A 17,644-nucleotide genomic window follows, 5' to 3' on the forward strand; every position below is an offset into this window, starting at 1 on the left:
GGGGGGGTTGGGTTTTTTTGTTTTTACACATTACATCTAACAGGGGGACTTCATATCTGGGAAGGTAGAAGGAGAGGGGACAGGAAAGAAGACTGGAGAACAAAGATTGGTATGTTGGGATTTTTCAAGATGTTACTAGCAAAGTATCTATAAGTTTGAGAAATTTCAAGGAAAACTAGCATAAGATGATATTAATTAGGTTTAGATATTAAACCTCCATCTGATGAGAAAAAATAACTGGTCAACTAAACTATATTATTGGTGCTCTATATGCAAATATTCAAAATGCATATGCAAACAAATAGTCCTAAAAAGGTAAAAATAGATGCTGGGTGCTTTAAAATGGTAACACTTGAACATGAGCAAAAATGGAATGAGTAGAACTTTTTAAACAAAAAGGCCCGAGGGAAAATTAGGATTTGTTTAGGAATGGATTGTAGGTGTCCCCTCTCCTCCCCTCCCCCAAACACAGTATAATAGCATCTTTGTTAAAATTAACCTAAATAAGAGGGGCACTGGAGGCAACAATAAAAAACAAAAACAAAATGTGTGGGAAGTAGAGAAGCTAATGGCAATAAACATAGGTCAGTTAGAAATGATAAACTTTAACCAGCAAATTTAAGCAGGGATTCTCTAAATACTGCTTTTACACACATACAAACAGCATAATAAAAGACAGATGGTAAAATCACTATAATGCTGAAGAGCAGACCTATTTAATAAATATTTTATCTTTGCTGTATTCCAAATAGATATGTATCTATCTTTAAAATGCTTATTTTATCAGTAAGAAACTATTCAAAAACCACTGTTAACATTTAACTACTATCTACCTAAAGCTGGGTAATTTACACCCAATAGTATTAGAAGGATTGGCTAAAGGATGAAGCCATTAGGGTGATCTTTAAACAAAAAAGATTTCCACTGCCGGAGAAATCCCAAAACACTGGGAAACAGCTTATGCTGTACCCTTTCTAAATACTGGCAACCAAGATGAAACAACTAAGCTATAAAATCAGTTAGCCTAACATTCACAAGGAAAACTGTGAAAAGGTTCACAAAGGACAAAAGATATCAGTAAAAATGTATTGGATGGTAATAGTTAAAGCCAATCAACACAGTTTTATGGGAAAAGGCTTTATTAGATACAGAATCATGTTCTGGATTATCACAAGTGTGATATGGTAGAAAGAAGCTATGTACAGTTACTGGATCCTGAGACAGCTTTGCGTACGAGCCCAGAATCCTTAAACTAGAAATGTTTGGTCTGGGGCTGCACCTGAGCCCTGTGCCCACCTGAGGCACAACCAGGCCTAAATGCCTGTTACTGGGTATGTCTACATGAGAGCTTAACTTCACACTAGCATAGTTTACTGCTATGTAAGCATATGTGTCTACACGTGCATGTACTTACTTCACAGTAAATCTCCGTAATCCCAAGTAAATTTGCTATCTGCAAATAAAAGTAGCAAATTTATATGAGATTAATAACAGTGCCTTAGCGCTCATGTAGACACCTGCCTGGGAGCAAAACCTGGTCCTGGTCAGCCATCCATCAGGGGCAGGAGATTGCTCCTTGCCCCGGGGAGCTGCCTGCTGCTGGGGTAGGCTCTACCACAGGAGACTGGGTGGGGACTATATCCCCCTGCCCCAGCAGCAGGGAGCTCCAAGCCCCTGGCTTTGCAACCGCAATCAGGGACCAGGAGGCTGGGAGATAAAGGTCTCCCAGCCCAAGCCCCAGGGTCACAGAGCTCAGGCTGGGAGACAAAAGCACCAGCACCAGCCCCATAGTCCTGAAGCTCAGGCTGGGAGCTCCCTGCTGGTGGTGGCAGGGAAACCTGTTTGCCACTCAGCTCCATGAGCACAGAACTGGGGGAGAACAGTCTCTGGAGCTTGTTCGCCACTCAGCTCCACACTCACAGAGCTGGGCAGGGAAAAGCCCCTGCTCAAAAGGCCATTCAAATAACATGAATAGACTGGTCATATGCTGTGATAGCATCCAGGTAAACCCTTATAGGAATAATTCAAAGCACCCAAGTAACAGCTGCTCTTGACTCTACAAAACAATAAAGTAGACTTAGAAGAGGGAGGTGGAAAGTATTAGTTTAGAATACCAGAATAGGTATAACCAAGCTACAGCTATCATCTGAGCTTTTTCTTGATGAAGTCTGCTTAGCACGCAGGATATTGGTGGAATGGTAATAGATTGTTTCTTTCCCACCAAACTTACACAAGAGAACAGACCTGCTGTAGTTTCTGGACTTATTTCTCCCTCTGGACATTTTGGAAACACGAAGTAGCAAGAATACATAACAAAAGAGCTCTCCATTTTAGCAACACTATCTAGGGAGGAGACTAATTGCACTTGTGAACAATGGACCTCCTTCTCAGGTTATTTGTCAACTGTTTTAGGAATTTAGCAGAATATGGAATACTATCAAATTCAGCTAATGTTAGATGCCCCATCCCCACAAATGTATGGTTTCCTAGAATAATGGAAATGACCTCATTCCCCTTTGTCGATCTGTATAATGCTCACCAGAATTTGAGTGGTGGTGTTTTGACTAAAGTGTAAGAATACTTTGCAGGCTGAACAAGTCTCTCTGAACTCCATTATATGTGCCTGCATAAGTGATTCAACTTGAAATCTTGAACCAAAGAGTCTAAATGAGCACTGCAGCTTGCCTTTAATGAATCTGTTATCATGACAGAGGAAACATAACTCTGTCAGATATTCAGAGGATCAGCCAAATTCCTTGTGAGGAATTTATTAGAAACCTGTCCAGGCTGTACCTCTTGGCGAAAAAACTGCCCTCGACTAACCTAGAAAGGGCTGGAGGCAGTTGTGACTACAGCTGCAAAAGTATAGGTCAACATATAACGATCCAACAACTGAGACATAATTTTGATTCAGAGATCTAGAAAAGACTGTTGCCCAGTAACTCAAAACTGCCTATTTTATTGCCAAGTTTGATTTAATTTGCACTGTCTGCCAACAGATGGAGATGACAACCCAAAATCCAGATTCAGTTTAAGAATTTGGAAGGCATGGGGATATCGGTATGAGTGGTTGGTTACCCAAGTAATGTGTGTAAATAAATTTGATTTTCAGGCCCCATATATACTTCACACTTAAGGCATGCTTAACCAGTTAGTCGCACTAAGTTATGACCCAGCTACACATTTAAATCCACTAGTGGCATGATAAGACAAGCAATAAGTCAAAGTCATTCCACAAAGCATGTAATAACTTTGTGGCTTGTTCTTATTATGTTCTTATTAAACTGAATATGTAGCCAGGTGCTTCAACTGGTAGATGTTCTAGAACAGTGTTCCTCAACCCAAGGGTTGCAACCCAAAAGTGGGTTGCAAGAATATATGAAAGGGTCATAACAAACTTTAAAAATGGATTCTTCTTTAAAGGAGAAAAAATGTGCAAAACTGTGGTTTTTCCCTTGCAGGCTGGCAGAGTTCCAGCAAAGGGATGCTTAGGGACCCCATGCCCCATCTGCCTCACACCCTGGGGGGCTGGGGCCTGAAGCCAAGGGGCAGTGGGTCAGGAGTGAGAGGCACTGTGTTGAGACTGATCATCGATGTTTACAAATGGGTCCTCACACCAAAAAGAAGGTTGAGAACCACTGTTCTAGAGAAAGTATGCTCACTTATCTGAGCTGGTACTTCCCAGAAGAAATAAGGGGGGTTTTGCTGTTTGTTTTTTTGTTTTAAACTTCCTGTCCATTTTGTGAACCTGATCTGCCATGTAGTTTAGTTCTGCAGCTGGCTGTTTGTCCTGGACTGTTAAAAGGTTCTAAATAGGGCTAAGGAAACAAGGATTGACCAACTATAGGAATGTCTTTGTTTCACGAAGTTTTCTTGTTACTAAAGAATCTAGGAATTTGAGACAGGGGAAGACGCAAAAGCAAGCAAGCAATTTGTGGATTTTAGTCTTATACCAGCAGCAGCAGCAGCAGCAGCAGCAGCAGCAGCAGCAAAGCAATTTCAAATATAAAACACACAAACAAAAAGATCACTTTTATGGATTGGAACTAGAATCATTCAAAACAGTTTACGTAATTAGACTAAGTATTTTTTTTCCTGGAGTGCACCAAGAATAGTCTTTAAAAGTTAAGTTCCAATTGTTTCTTTAAAAAATATTTTGCCATGTAGATAGCAAAAATATATATATATTTTTTACCATGCACAGAAGCTGTTCTCCATTTCTTTTGTTCCTTACCTCCCCCCCACCAACTACGTTATCAGCAAGAAGAATGAGGATATGTAAAAGAACTGACCTGAGAGAACAACCGCTAGGAAAATTAAGCGTTGGCATAATCTGGGTACTTGGGAAAAATAGTGCGACATGAAGCTTTTTTTTTTGCCTTTTGTCTTCTTCATTCAAAAGTTCATGCCCAAAGACTAAAATGCAAGCCCTAGAAGGGCCCAACTCACCATAAAAGGCCATTGTTTCAAGGGATATTGCACATCCTTTGTAGACATAAGCAGAGGCCATGTTTTTCCTTACATACTTTTTCTTGCGTGTTATATTGGGGTTTATAAATCCAACTGTCTTGTTTCAGAATTAAATTTTCCTGGTTTTCCAAATTACTTTATTCTAGATAAGGCTATCCAAAAAACAAATTCCACCTCCATTAGCATTCCACCCTTGTGCATGCACGTGTAACTCATTAAAATGAAATGGAACTCTGACCTTTTCTCGAGTATAACATCCTGTTCTTAACTTATCAACCAAAAAAGCAAATGAGAGCATTAGTGTGCCACCTTGTGTTACAATGAGGAAAATGCATATTAGTTTCAAGAAAGAGAGTAACATAATATGATTTGAAAAAGCTTCTCCTTACTTGCTTTGCTACTTCTCTTAGACATGCCACCCCTCGTTCAAAGTTCGGAAATACCACAGAGCCATATTTTTGGTACTCTGGGACTGGTCGAATTTTTACTGTAACTTCTGTAACTACTCCAAAGATTCCTTTGAAAAGAAAAAGGTGTGCATCAATTCATTTGTTACAAACTTTCTCCTGTCTTCTGGCTTGTTAATAGATTAGAGTTTCACATATTTCATTTTCCCCTAAAGATTCTCACTTGTTAGATTCAATAAACTGATGTTTGATGTTTCTGAAACTGCATGGCTCAGATTTATTTCAAAGAATGGCATGTGAATTCAAAATCATTTCTAAAATTAACAGTTTTAAAATTAAAGGCAATACTATGCAAAGGTATAACCCAAGTTTACTGACGTTAATCTAGTAAGAACACACTGTGACACAGAGTAGTGTAACTAGATCTGTTCAGAATGAAAAACAGTACCCAGGTGTTCAAGGTGCTGAACTTCAAAACGATGCGTGCCCCTCAGTGATACAAGTAAGATTCCATTTTTCAACCTTATCCTAATTTTCCACTTCCTTTCCGTCTCTCTCACTTTGATCTTATTTCAAATTGGACTAGGAAGAATTTTAAACAGATATACATTAAAATGCAAAATGTTTGGTAACCAACTAGTTTGTTAAAAACTTTTCAACACCAAATATATCCGTTTATTTGCCCAGTACCTACCAAAACCAGACTACAATTGGTGGGTGTCTTTATTCCATACTGACTTAAAGAAATTGATAGTATTTATATAATCACTGCAGAGAGGAAAATCTATAAATGGCAAAAAATGAAAAATTTAAGCTAGCTCTTTCAGCCAAATCCTACAGGAAGCCTAACAGATTAAACTGAACTGTTCAGAGAACTTACCTACTTTACAAACATGAGAAGATGCATTAATACTGATGAGGAGTTATAGATGAACTGTCAACTTCCTTAAAAAAACAAACAACCAGTCCGCAAAATACACATGCAAGAGTCCTGCACTTACAAAACTTCTCATTCATGCACAGAATTTAAAGACAAACAGTTTTGCAGGTTTACACTTCTGGAGACACCAAGCTACAGTAATCTGAACTGTCAAAAAGAACACTGAAAGACCACTGTATTGAATAACAAAAACTTCTTTGTAGGGAATTAAGATGCTCTTGCATTAAAATTCTGTGTACAGTATTTTCCTTTTCTTCATACATATCATGGGATTTACAACAGATGTCCCCAAAAGCTTAGAAACTTTAAAAAAAAAAACAACCAATGTACAAAACTACTGATTTGCTACAGATTAGACTAATATGGACTCCTTCCCAGGGGGAAATTTAAACGTGAAGAAAGAGAAAAGATAAGGAGTCACTGTGTTAAAAGACTTTTTTGTTGTTTTTGAGAAGAAGGATATCAAAAGATTTGGAACAGAAAAGAAAAATAAAATGATCAAGTAATGCATCATCATCTGCCCATTTAGAAACTTCCAGTTTTTAAATATACTCCTTTTCACTCAATGTACAGGAATACATAAGCATTTTCTCTACCTAGATAAGTCTATAATGCTCCTAACCAAAACCAACTAGAATAATGTAAGTGTTTATAAATTGGAGGTACAAAACCAAAAGCCTCTTGTACTCATATTCCTTTATTAAAAGAATAGGCATTTTCAATACCACTTTTGTAAACGTACTGATTAAATTTAGTGGGGTGTTTGCCTCCCAAGACATGCCAAAGTTAAACCGTGGAATTCTGATTATCTAAGTAATTATGTGTAAGAATTAGGTCAGCTATATTCAGTCAACACTATCCCCCATGCAGTATGATTCTGGAGATGCAGAGACTTTATTCCTACATGAACATTCTGTAAGAAATTATATTACAACAAAAAACCTCCAAAAATAAAAGCTGTATTGTAATTAACTAAAATTTTAATATTATAAAAGAGGGAGGGGGGGGCACAGCAGACCCCGCCACCACTGGGCCCTGAAAACAACCGGGAGGTGAGTGGATTACGCACGGCCAGGCGTGCAGTGGCAGCAACACAGGGCTAGAGGCAGAGTGGCAGCCGCGCAGGGTGGTGGATGACAGTGCTCTGTCTCTGTTTGCCTGCCTTCCCCTCCCCCCGGTCATTCTTGACAGGTAATTGGCTATTGTTTACATGGTGATGATTGGAAAACCGATTAGTTTCCTAAAAGCTAGAAATTAAGAATAAAAATTTGGTGTTAGAAACATGGAAATAATCACTATGAGCATTTTTTAAGAAACATCTTCTACTTCTTGAGCCTCTGGAGAATGCCGCAACAACGTGGCCCTGATCTCTGGTTAGGCAGGGCTGCAAAGTGGTACCACAACACAAACAAAAACTCATGCCAAAATAATGCTACCAAGGAACTGGAAACTGTAATAGCTTCATTAGATAAATTCCTAAAGATTTCAAACTATTAAAGAAGCTACATGAAGATGCAGTTATGAGATAATGCTTTGTTTATACCTTCAGATCCCATAATGAAGTGATGTACGTCAGGTCCTGTTGACATGCGAGGTCCTTCACAGCTTTTCTCTATTACTCCTCTTGGGGTTACCATTTTCAAATGAACCACCTTTTTAAAACCAAATACACAATAACTATCCATTTATTATAGTATTAATATATGTAATCAATATTAAGGATTACAATATTCATATCCACATATTTACTTGCACCTTAAATAATTAAGGTGCATAGAATCTGAAGCCATATATAGGTCACCTCACAAAACTGTTGAGGATTAACCCATCAGCAGGTTAGTTTAAGTTGCACGGATGAATCAAGAATTATCAATACTACACCAACTACTATTCTCATTTTTAAATCTTTGTAGGTAATAGCATTTAAATAACGTACATAAACATAAAATACAGCTAAATTTAGTGAATGTTTTAAATTATGGTTGAGAGTTGTTTTGCTCCTAAAGAAAGATGCATTCAGCTAAAATTTAGCCTGTAAACACAGGATTATAGAAAATTAGGGTTGGAAGGGACCTCAGGTCATCTAATCCAACCCCCTGCTCAAAGCACTCCCTAACAATATAATCCTAGCCAAGGCTTTGTCTAGGTGGGTCTTAAAAAACTCCAAGGATGGAGATTCCACCACCTCTCTGGGTAACCTATTCCAGTACTTTACTACCCCACTATTGAGAAAGTTTTTCCTTATATTCAACTTAAACTTCATTTGTGGCAACCTGAGACCACCGCTCCTTGTTCTCTCATCTGCCACCCCTGAGAACAGTTTAGCTCTGTCCTCTTTGGAACCACCCCTCAGGTAGTTGAAGGCTGCTATTAAATCCCCCTTCAATCTTCTCTTCCAAAACTAAATAAGCCCAGTTCCCTCTCCCTCACCCTCTCCTCAGAAGTGCTCCAGCCCCCTAACTATTTTTGCTGCTGCTCCACTGGACTCTCTCCAATCTGTCCACATCCCTTCTGTAGTGGGGAGTCCAAAACTGGACACGTTTGTGGCTTCACCAGTGCCAAACAGAGGAAAGTGATTATTTCCCTCAATCTGCTGGCAACACTCTGACTAATGCAACTCAGTATGCCTTTAGCCTTCTTCACTGCAAGGGCACACTGTTGGCTCATATTCACCTTATTGTCCACTGTAACCCCCAGGTCCTTTTCTGCAGAGCTGCTGCTTAGCCAATCCGTCCCCAGCCTGTACCAGTGCATGGGACTGTTCTCTTAAGTGCAGGATTTTCATAGATTTCATAGACATTAGGGCTGGAAGGGACCTCGGGAGATCATCAAGTCCAGCCCTTGTCCTTTTGCACTTGTCCTTATTGAACATGAGATTTCTTTTGGTTCAGGCCTCCCAATTTTTTTAGGTCTCTCTGACAGTGGCAAGTAGTTAATCATGATCTAGCCCTACCCTCCAGCGTACCTACTATTCCCCCCCAGCTTGGGGTCATCTGCAAACGTACTGAGGGTGCACTCCATCCCATCTCCTAGATTGTTGATGAAGATATTGAACAAAACCAGCCCCAGGACTGACCTCCAGGGACACTACACTTGATACCAGCTTCTAGTTAGACTTGGAGCCATTAATGACTACCCTTCAAGTCCAACAATCCAGCCAGATTTTTGTCTACCTTATAGTCCATTTATCGAACCTGTACTTCTTTAGCTTGCTTGCAAGAATGCTGTGGGAGACTATCAAAAGGCTTGTTAAAGTCAAGGTATATCACATCATTGCTCTTCCTAAATCCACAGAGCCAGTCATCTTGTCATTGAAGGCAATCAGGTTGGTTAGGCATGACTTTAGTGAATCTATGCTGACTGTTCCTAATCACCTTCTCCTTCAGGTGCTTAGAAAGATGGATTTCTTGAAGACCTGCTCCATGATTTTTTCAGGAACTGAGGTAAGGCTGACCAGTCTGTAGTTCCCTGGATCGTCCTTCTTCCCAGTTAATCATGTATTAAATTGTGACCTGGCCATATTTTCGAACAATTAATAGTGAGATAAAATGAGGAATAAGCCACAAAGTTACCCCACAAAGAAAAAGTAACAATTTTGTGGCTGGTTCCAATCATTGCAGTAATTGAACATGTGCCCAGGTGCACTCCTGTTGCTGGAAGCTCATCAGCTGATCAGGGTTTTTAGCCATGGGAGCACAGCTTGCATCCCAAAACTTGGGCGTATGCAATAGTGGGATTCTCAGTTGTGGTGATGCAGCTGAGGAGGCTCCTAGCTATAGGAACTTGCTTCTTGCTAGTGCAGGGGGAGCTTGAGATCACAATTCCAGGTTCCCCTGCACCAACAAGATGGTGTGATGTGTTTGGACCACACATCAGATCCCTAGTACCTTTACCTGAATGTCTGGAGGGGCCCTTAGAGGACATCCAGTACTTAAAATGGGAGGTCATGTCACTCAGAATGTATGGCTGAATCTGTGTTTATGTTTTTCAGTTCCTCATTGTTTCAACACTTGCTAGCCAATCTTTCATCATCTTTTCATATTGTTGTAAGGTTGGAGTGTTGGTCCAAGAAATAATTTTAGATCAACTTCTGCGGCCAAAAGCTCATCTAACATTTCTCCCAAGTCTATGGTTGCTCAAACAAAAGATAACACAAAAAAAATCCTTGTCATCAATTCTTCAATCACCCAACTTTCTCCAGACAGAACACAAATATTACTTTTGAGAATTTCTTAGGAAGATTATTTTTCGAGTGCAAAAGGAAGGAGGTAGTTTTGTGCCATCTGTTAAAGTGACAAGAACTACTGTGATTCTCATCTAATCATCCCCCACAGTTCACCAGGACCAACTTGACAGTCCTTTGTGTTCACAGTAATACTAGTCAGCATGTCCAAGTAGACGATTGTTTCATTTTCATTTTAAACTTTCCCCAATAATGTATTTGTGACCTTTATGGCTAATTACAGATCACTGATAAACTATCAACTTTTCATGTTAGTTGTGCACATGTTGAGAAAAGTTGATGGCTCCTCTCAAAACAAGACCAGTTGTCTTCATGACCTATAGACATCTATTCAGACTCCCCTTTCTATTCTTTCCTTGACATGTTTTAAATTCATGTACAAGTTCCAATACCTGCAACTGCATCACTTCCCTTGTGACTAGGAATCCTTTATTTTTTTCCTGAATGATTCAGTTCTGTGAATATCTTCTACCTTTTTGGCTCTTGAAATGCCCTGTATTTACACAGTTAATCTGGTTTTCATTTTTCATTAGTCATAAACTTCTTTCTACCTAAAACACTTTTCTCAATTGCATGGAAACTGTTGTTCTGTCTAATTTATGACAATCAACTTAATATTGGCATCATAATTTATCTGCTTGTCTAGGTTCACTTGCGACTTCATTGACCCTTTCACTTCTGCTTACATATAGCTTTATCTTCTACTTGCCACACAGATCAGGTTACTTACGTAGTTGAAAAAAATGTGGTCTGCACACCTACAGTCCAGGACAAGGAGGTGTAATATGGAGGCTCACTTTTGCTGCTGTCATTGATCACTGCTTTGGGTGGCTATCTGATATTGGCTGTTGGACAAGTTCCAAACATTCAGTTTGTCCTGGTCACAGAAGACTATGATGGGATTGCTGCAATTGGGGGAGCACTACCACCACTTGTCTGTCACATATGAATAATTTACAGGAGCAAAAATTTAGTTGATTGGAGACTTAACTGGCTAAGGAAGCTATTTAACAAACCACCTTCCTACACATGAACACCAACTAGCAACATACCAGATCTTCAATGTTTCCATAAATGTTCTTTTTCATGCCTGATGCTCGTGTAGCCACCCATCCTCCCAAGGAACTGAATTCCATGGAATCAGGTTCATGACCTGTACAGTAGCCTCTTTCAGCAAGCTAAAATACAGAAAACAACATATTCCATAGATAAGAGTCTGCTAATTACCAATTTACATTAAAAACAAATTACTGAAGACAAGCAAAGAAAGTCTCTTGACCAGTGTACTCTCGGCCTCTTGAAGGCTCAGATCGAAAACATTTACTATTCATGTACAAATTTATCACTTGTGCCTTAACATCTATCCTCAATTTGACACAACATAGTTCTGTTTCTACTACACCACTACTAAGCAGTGTGTTAAACTATGATCCCTCTCCCATATTTAAAAACGCAAGACCCCTGTTCTTTGTAAAATATGCCATTCAAATACATATGGAAAAAAGATTATAACTAACTAACTGCCAACTTCACCTAAATGTTGCCAATAAATAAAGCATTTAATCTCTTGTTCATTCTATTCTAATGTGATATGCAGCAGCATGTCTGCACAAAATATGAGCAAATTGCCTGTACTTAATTCTTGCAAGGAGTGATATGTTTTAATATTTAGCCATCTGGTTGGGTTTCCTGGATGCAATACCACTGACTATTTGCGATGCAGATCATGCATTCCTGTATATTAAATAGTCACTTGTTTCTCATTTTTCTATATTAGCCTGGCTTTGCCATCTGTACAGCACCTGAGGTTGACTGGATGCCCTTATAACTGCAATACTGAAAGCAATCCCACTGAAATAATTTTTAGAGACCCAGCAGTCTTGTGTTGAATGGCACAAATACCACCAACTGTATTTACTCCTCTGGAGATAATCTGTTCCAACTAATCTGATCAGTTTAGTAAGGGTTCACATTTTTCAATCATGCTACTTAGATATGGAATATTAGCTATTTAAAGGTATCTTTTACATCCAAAAAGTTAGAATACCACGGTCAAAGTTAAACACTCAGAACTTGAAAAGCACAAGAAATTAAGATTGACTGTAAATTTAAATCCCTTCTGTATAGACTTTGATAATCTACTTAACATGATCATATACTAGCTTGTTTCCAGGACCTTTGCCTCATTGCATGTCTTGGAGAAGGACCACTAAATGAACAACAATTCAATATGCAAGTGTTTCAGAGACTAATAGTAATTTCAAAATAAAGCAATAATTTTCTCTATACAGTCACCTTGCTCTGCAACATGTATTACTGCAAGTCATAACTTTCTTGGTTCCATCCTCAAAAGCAGCTTTTTAGTTGCTGCAACAGCCACTGCTGCACCGCAAATTGTACCTCTGCACCACTAGCAAGTCTGTATCCACAAAGAGACTCTTTCAACTGTCCAAGCAGGTGACAATCACATGGTGCAGAGCAGGACTACAGGATACACGTAGCAAGATTTCAAAGCCCAGTCAATGCAAATTCTAAACAATCACACTGCAAGAGTGCCTGTTGCAGCAACCAAAAAGCTTCTTTGAGGACAGTACCAAGGAACTTGTGACTTGCAGGAATACCTGCACTGAAAAAATCAGGGTGACTAGGTGAAGAAGCTATATGGTCCAATAAATGATCACTGCACACAAAGTTTTATTTTGAAATTGCTGTTAATTTCTAAACACCCTCACATTTATTCTACCCTTAATGTAAAGTTTGTGGCTTTAAGCCTTGTTTAAGTAAAGCATGCTCTGGATACACAATAGTCTTCTTCATGGACTCCTCACTGCAGCATGCGTCCTTCGCCAATATGAAATGAATTCATCTCAACACAAGCCAATCTTAATTTGGCTGGAATTTTCTGAGAATGTAGTATTTTATAGCATGTCATTTTTTCAACGCAGAGTTCTCAGGCTTTACAGCTGTAAAAACTCAATACTTATAATACAAATAAGACTCTGGGGTATTAAGGTGGACATAAAGAAAAATGAGTTAGTGGCCACCTGTGAAAAGTTTAAAAGTTACTCACCAGCATCACACAAAATGTGTGCCAGTCAGACTAAATGCTATAGCAGATATCTGGATTTTAATGCCTGAACTACAAAGCTCCCAACCCACAGGCCCCCTGCCTTGTCTCCTTTGCAGAAATTGGAAAATGCAGTGAACAGCAATGCTGTGAATAACAGCTTTATGAACTGCACCAACTTATTAATTTCTCAAGCATGAACTACACCCCCCATGCAAACAGCAGTCTTGCGGAGAAATAAGTCTATATCATGCACAGAGTTCATAAATTACCATTGTACTGGTTACCTTATTTCTGGCATGTCCAACTTCTAAAGAGATTGTCAACAAATTATTTTCATTTATAAAAATATAAACAAATTCTGATTCTCTGCACCCAGAAACTCCTAACTTAAGCCTTTAATGAGCTCAAATAGATGTCTTGTGCTAAAACTTCTGAAACAACATTAATTAATTTATATTCAGTACTGACCAGATTGTTAGTCAAACTATACATTAAAGACAAATTCAAAATGTCATTTCCTGCTCAAGAGGAGCCTAAGTCTAATATAGCATTTCAATTTGCAAGAGTATGAAACAAAACTGCAACAGGAAAAGGGTTATGCTTTACTCTAGTGGGAGGAAAATTCTGTGGCATTTAAAGGATGGAATAGTTGGCGAAGTATCAGAAGTTACTACCCTAGAAAAAAATGTCATTTAAATTAAGGGAATATGCTCTGTGCATTTTAATTCTAACCTTTAAAAAAATTGGAAAGGTTAAAATATTACATCAAATGATAAAAAGGGAATGTAAAGTAAGAGGCGTGAAAGGCCATCTCTCATTATAAACTGCTGTGTTGTTAAAGTTTTTGACAAATATATTTAGAAAAAGTTATAGCGCTCCCTCAACTCCTCTTCAATAAAGTCCTTTCAAACTTGTATACGTAGCTGTCCCTAGTGGTGTGTGGGGCCTGGGGCCAGGGGATGATGACAAGCAGGGAGGTGGCCAGCAGTTGAAGCACAGAGCTGGCGGCACATGGCAGCCACATCAGAGCTAGTGGCACATGGCAGCTGCGGCAGAACCTGTATGGCACTGTCCGCTGGACCCACAAAGCATGGGGCCTGGGGCAGTCACCCCAATTCACCCCTCTCCCCCCCAAAAGATGGCCCTGCTTGCATAAGTTATCTTTTGGCCAGAGTCCTCTCAAAAGTTTGTTGAAGAATGCATTTATTTCTTATATGAATGGATTTTTATTCAACATTTGGTTTTCTCTGCTGCCAGGAGGATTCTGGAGGCAACTTGGAATGTCTATTGACAGATATTAAATAGAACAGTCAGAGGTATATCCTCCAACATCCCTAAACTAGAGATGGTATGACAGGGGATGGATTATAACACATATGCCCTGTAGATACTGGTTTTTCTTCTAAAGCAGTTGCTACTTGCCACTGTCAGAGATACAAAATTGGGTCAGACCATTCTTCTGACCCAATATGGCACTTCTAGTCTCAATCACTGCCATGTACTAGAATGAGGAGAAATGTTTCCAGCATGAGCACATGGTGGAAACAACTAATTTTAAAACCAAAGATTCCATTAAACTGACTTAAAGATCAAGAGTACATACAAGGAGCTCAAAGTAAACATTTTTACAAAACCATAGTCCGTAAAAAGGTGCCATTACAAGACACCCATTTTAAATTTAAATCTGAACTTCAACCTACTATAGGAAAACCTTTATTTGCAAGTTACTTCAACCTTCATCTCTCAGGCACACTAACCTATCTTCATTGCTGAAATATGTGCACCACAGAATACTGATTTACATAAGTAGTTTCCTGTCTATATGTAATTGATATTATGTGTGATGCCTTGTTCACACATTAGCACATCTACAGTCTGGTAGGAAGCAGGTCTTGCATCATGAAATGTCACCCAATATTACTTCACATGTTTCATTAGAGTTGGCAAGATTATACTAATTAAAGCTACAAACAAATACCCAGCATTAAAAAAACCCACATAGCTAGGGATACAGTTCCTTTCAGTCTGACAAGCAAGACAGACCAGTTTCCATGAAGCATCTTCAGGAGAGATCACTATTTAATGAAGTGGACAAGATACAGAGGATAAACTCAAAGCTCAAACAAGAACTACTGGTCCTTTCTAAGAAAACTGAAAATACCTGTCTTTCCAAATCTTGTCCAACAATGCCAGCTTCCACACGAGCAGTTAAGTTTCTCTCATCTATCCAGAGAATATGATTCTGTTGTAAAGAAAAATTAGACGTTAACCACTTAATTGTAATGGTCTCTTACAAGCACCCTTGATTTCATAGATGATTAAGATAAAATTGCTAGTGTATTATTTGCTAATATATCACTAGTAAAATTTTGTGGTTTGTTCAGCTTCTATAGCCAACATTTAGATATTTTATCAATTTCTCTAGCTGTCAACACTATAAACTTCCGTGTTCATGACCGTAAAGATAAACCAGCAGTAAATTATTGCTAATAAGTTTGCTTGTGTAGTCTGTAAGCAGAAAAGCCAGAAATATTAAGGTTACATTTCTTCCTTCAGAATTGTGTATTATTTTCAAGATCAAATCTTTTTTGTACCAATTATCTCCAGTGGACCAGAATTGTACCATCTACCTATGAAAAGAATTCAGTTGCAACTCAGAAGAAGGCCATATCTACTTCCTAAATCTTGCCTCTGGTGTTTTAGATGATAATGTTAAGAATTATTCATTTAGCACAAAGCCTAATTCAGTTTAAATATAAATGCCGGAAACACTTTAAGTGCTTTATGTCACTACTACGTTTTTATTAGTTAAGTGGGCATGTACAATGAGTGGGAGGGAAGGGGAAGTCACGTTTTCACAGACTAGTTAGTTTACCAAATAAAAGACTGCTGGACAGTAACCATGAGCAATAATCAGGTATTGAATCAAGCCAAACGAGAAGAGCTGCTCCCCTCTCCCCACGACAAAGGGAAAAAAAGTGAACAGCAATTTCAAATTCAGAGAACGCCTCCTTTCTAGGGATGATATCTGAGAAGCTTTTATGCCCCCACCAACCATCTGTCCCTAAAGATGGTATAACCGTTGTTCAACCTGGGCACAGAAAAAGTAAAAAAGAAGTGACACTGTGAATGATTTATATAGTCACCCATAGAAAAGGGAAGCATTTAACAAGTTTGTTTAGCAAAATGTAATCATCATCCAATTACATTGGGCTATATCAGTGATGCTCAACCTTTTTGGCCAGCAGGCCAACTGGGCAGTGCCTACATGGCCCTATTTGGCCATGCAGAGGAGAGTAGAGGAGAGGAGGGTGCATCCCAGCTCCAACCTGGCCCCACAGGGGGTGGGGAAGAAGGGGTTTTAACTTGGCTCTGCAGGAAAGAGGGGGGGGAAGGGCTTGAGTCAGCCCTAACCCGGCCCCAAAGGGGGGGAGAGAGGGAGAAGAAAGGGGGCATGGCCCAGCCCCATTCAGCCTGAGGGGGAAGGGGATTGCCTGGCCTCACCCACCTGTGGGGATAGGGGGAGGGGGCATGACTTGGCCCCAACCAGCTGTACAGGGCTTGGAGTTTGGGAATTTGGTAGCAAGGGAGTATGGCCGTAATTATTATCACTACTCCCCTGACACCAAATTTCCCGATCTGTAGGGAGTCCCATGGGCTGGATACCGACGGTTCCAGGGGCCATATCTGGCCAATAGGCCAGAGGCTGAGCATCACCAAGCTATGTTATACTGCAATAGACTCACATGGACTTAATAGGTCATTAATAAAAAATTAAATTAAAAAGTAAGTAACAGTAGTATTAAGTGTTTGTTGATTTCTCTAAATAAAATTAGAGATCAGTTCTTCTGTAATTGAATAATATTGAGAAGGATAACAACATTTTTTCTTGACATGTGGATCTGGAATATCTACCAGAGAGTATTATACACCAAATCATTATTCCAAGACCCCCAAAAACTATACACCTAGTAATATGCAAAATATTGATCTGATGACCTTAAAAATCCTAGATGTCAGCTGGAGGTTAAATCTGTACTTGCAAGAAAGTACATATGTATAGAGAGGAGAGATTTAAATCTGGTTCTTCAACAGTAATGCCTAGGTGAGAGGTAATCATGAAGTAATCTCAGCACCAACCACCAAGCAATTTCAGAAAACCAGTGTCTTTTTGGCTAGCAGTATGGCAGATGGAGCCAAAGAGGACAAATCTCAGACCTACTTTTTCTTTTCTTTTTTTTTACCCCTCCTTCCCCTGCCATTTTGCAGTTAGACCCTGACAAATTACTGCTGTGGCAGGGCTTTGTGTTGTCCTTTTTAGAAATCAAGAAACTGAAGGCTTCCAGATGTCTCATTATGTGCCATCCCCACCTAGGGTTCCAGTCACATTGCCAGAGTCCTTGAATTTTTATTGGGAAGACAGGATATTGTGCGATGGGAGTTGCAGTTCCTAAGTAGGGACCAGAACAGCCACCTCCCTGCTGGGCCCCCCTCGGGCCCCGGGGGAGGCACAC

The 17,644-nt window shown here is 39.4% G+C and overlaps 1 protein-coding gene across 1 annotated transcript in view; it reads right to left on the reverse strand.

Moving 5' to 3' along the window:
* AGPS (alkylglycerone phosphate synthase) overlaps window positions 1-17,644 on the reverse strand; it is a 129,096-nt gene that overhangs the window by 63,231 nt on the left and 48,221 nt on the right. The window contains exons 8-11 of the mRNA XM_019554267.1: window positions 15,292-15,372; window positions 11,113-11,238; window positions 7,361-7,469; window positions 4,860-4,987 (exon numbers count right to left, since the gene is read on the reverse strand). Coding sequence (XP_019409812.1) covers window positions 4,860-4,987; window positions 7,361-7,469; window positions 11,113-11,238; window positions 15,292-15,372 — 444 coding nt within the window. The remainder of the gene's footprint in view (window positions 1-4,859; window positions 4,988-7,360; window positions 7,470-11,112; window positions 11,239-15,291; window positions 15,373-17,644) is intronic.

This window comes from Crocodylus porosus, unplaced genomic scaffold (genome assembly GCF_001723895.1).
Source record: "Crocodylus porosus isolate Cpor-Errol unplaced genomic scaffold, CroPor_comp1, whole genome shotgun sequence".
NCBI lineage: Eukaryota > Metazoa > Chordata > Crocodylia > Crocodylidae > Crocodylus > Crocodylus porosus.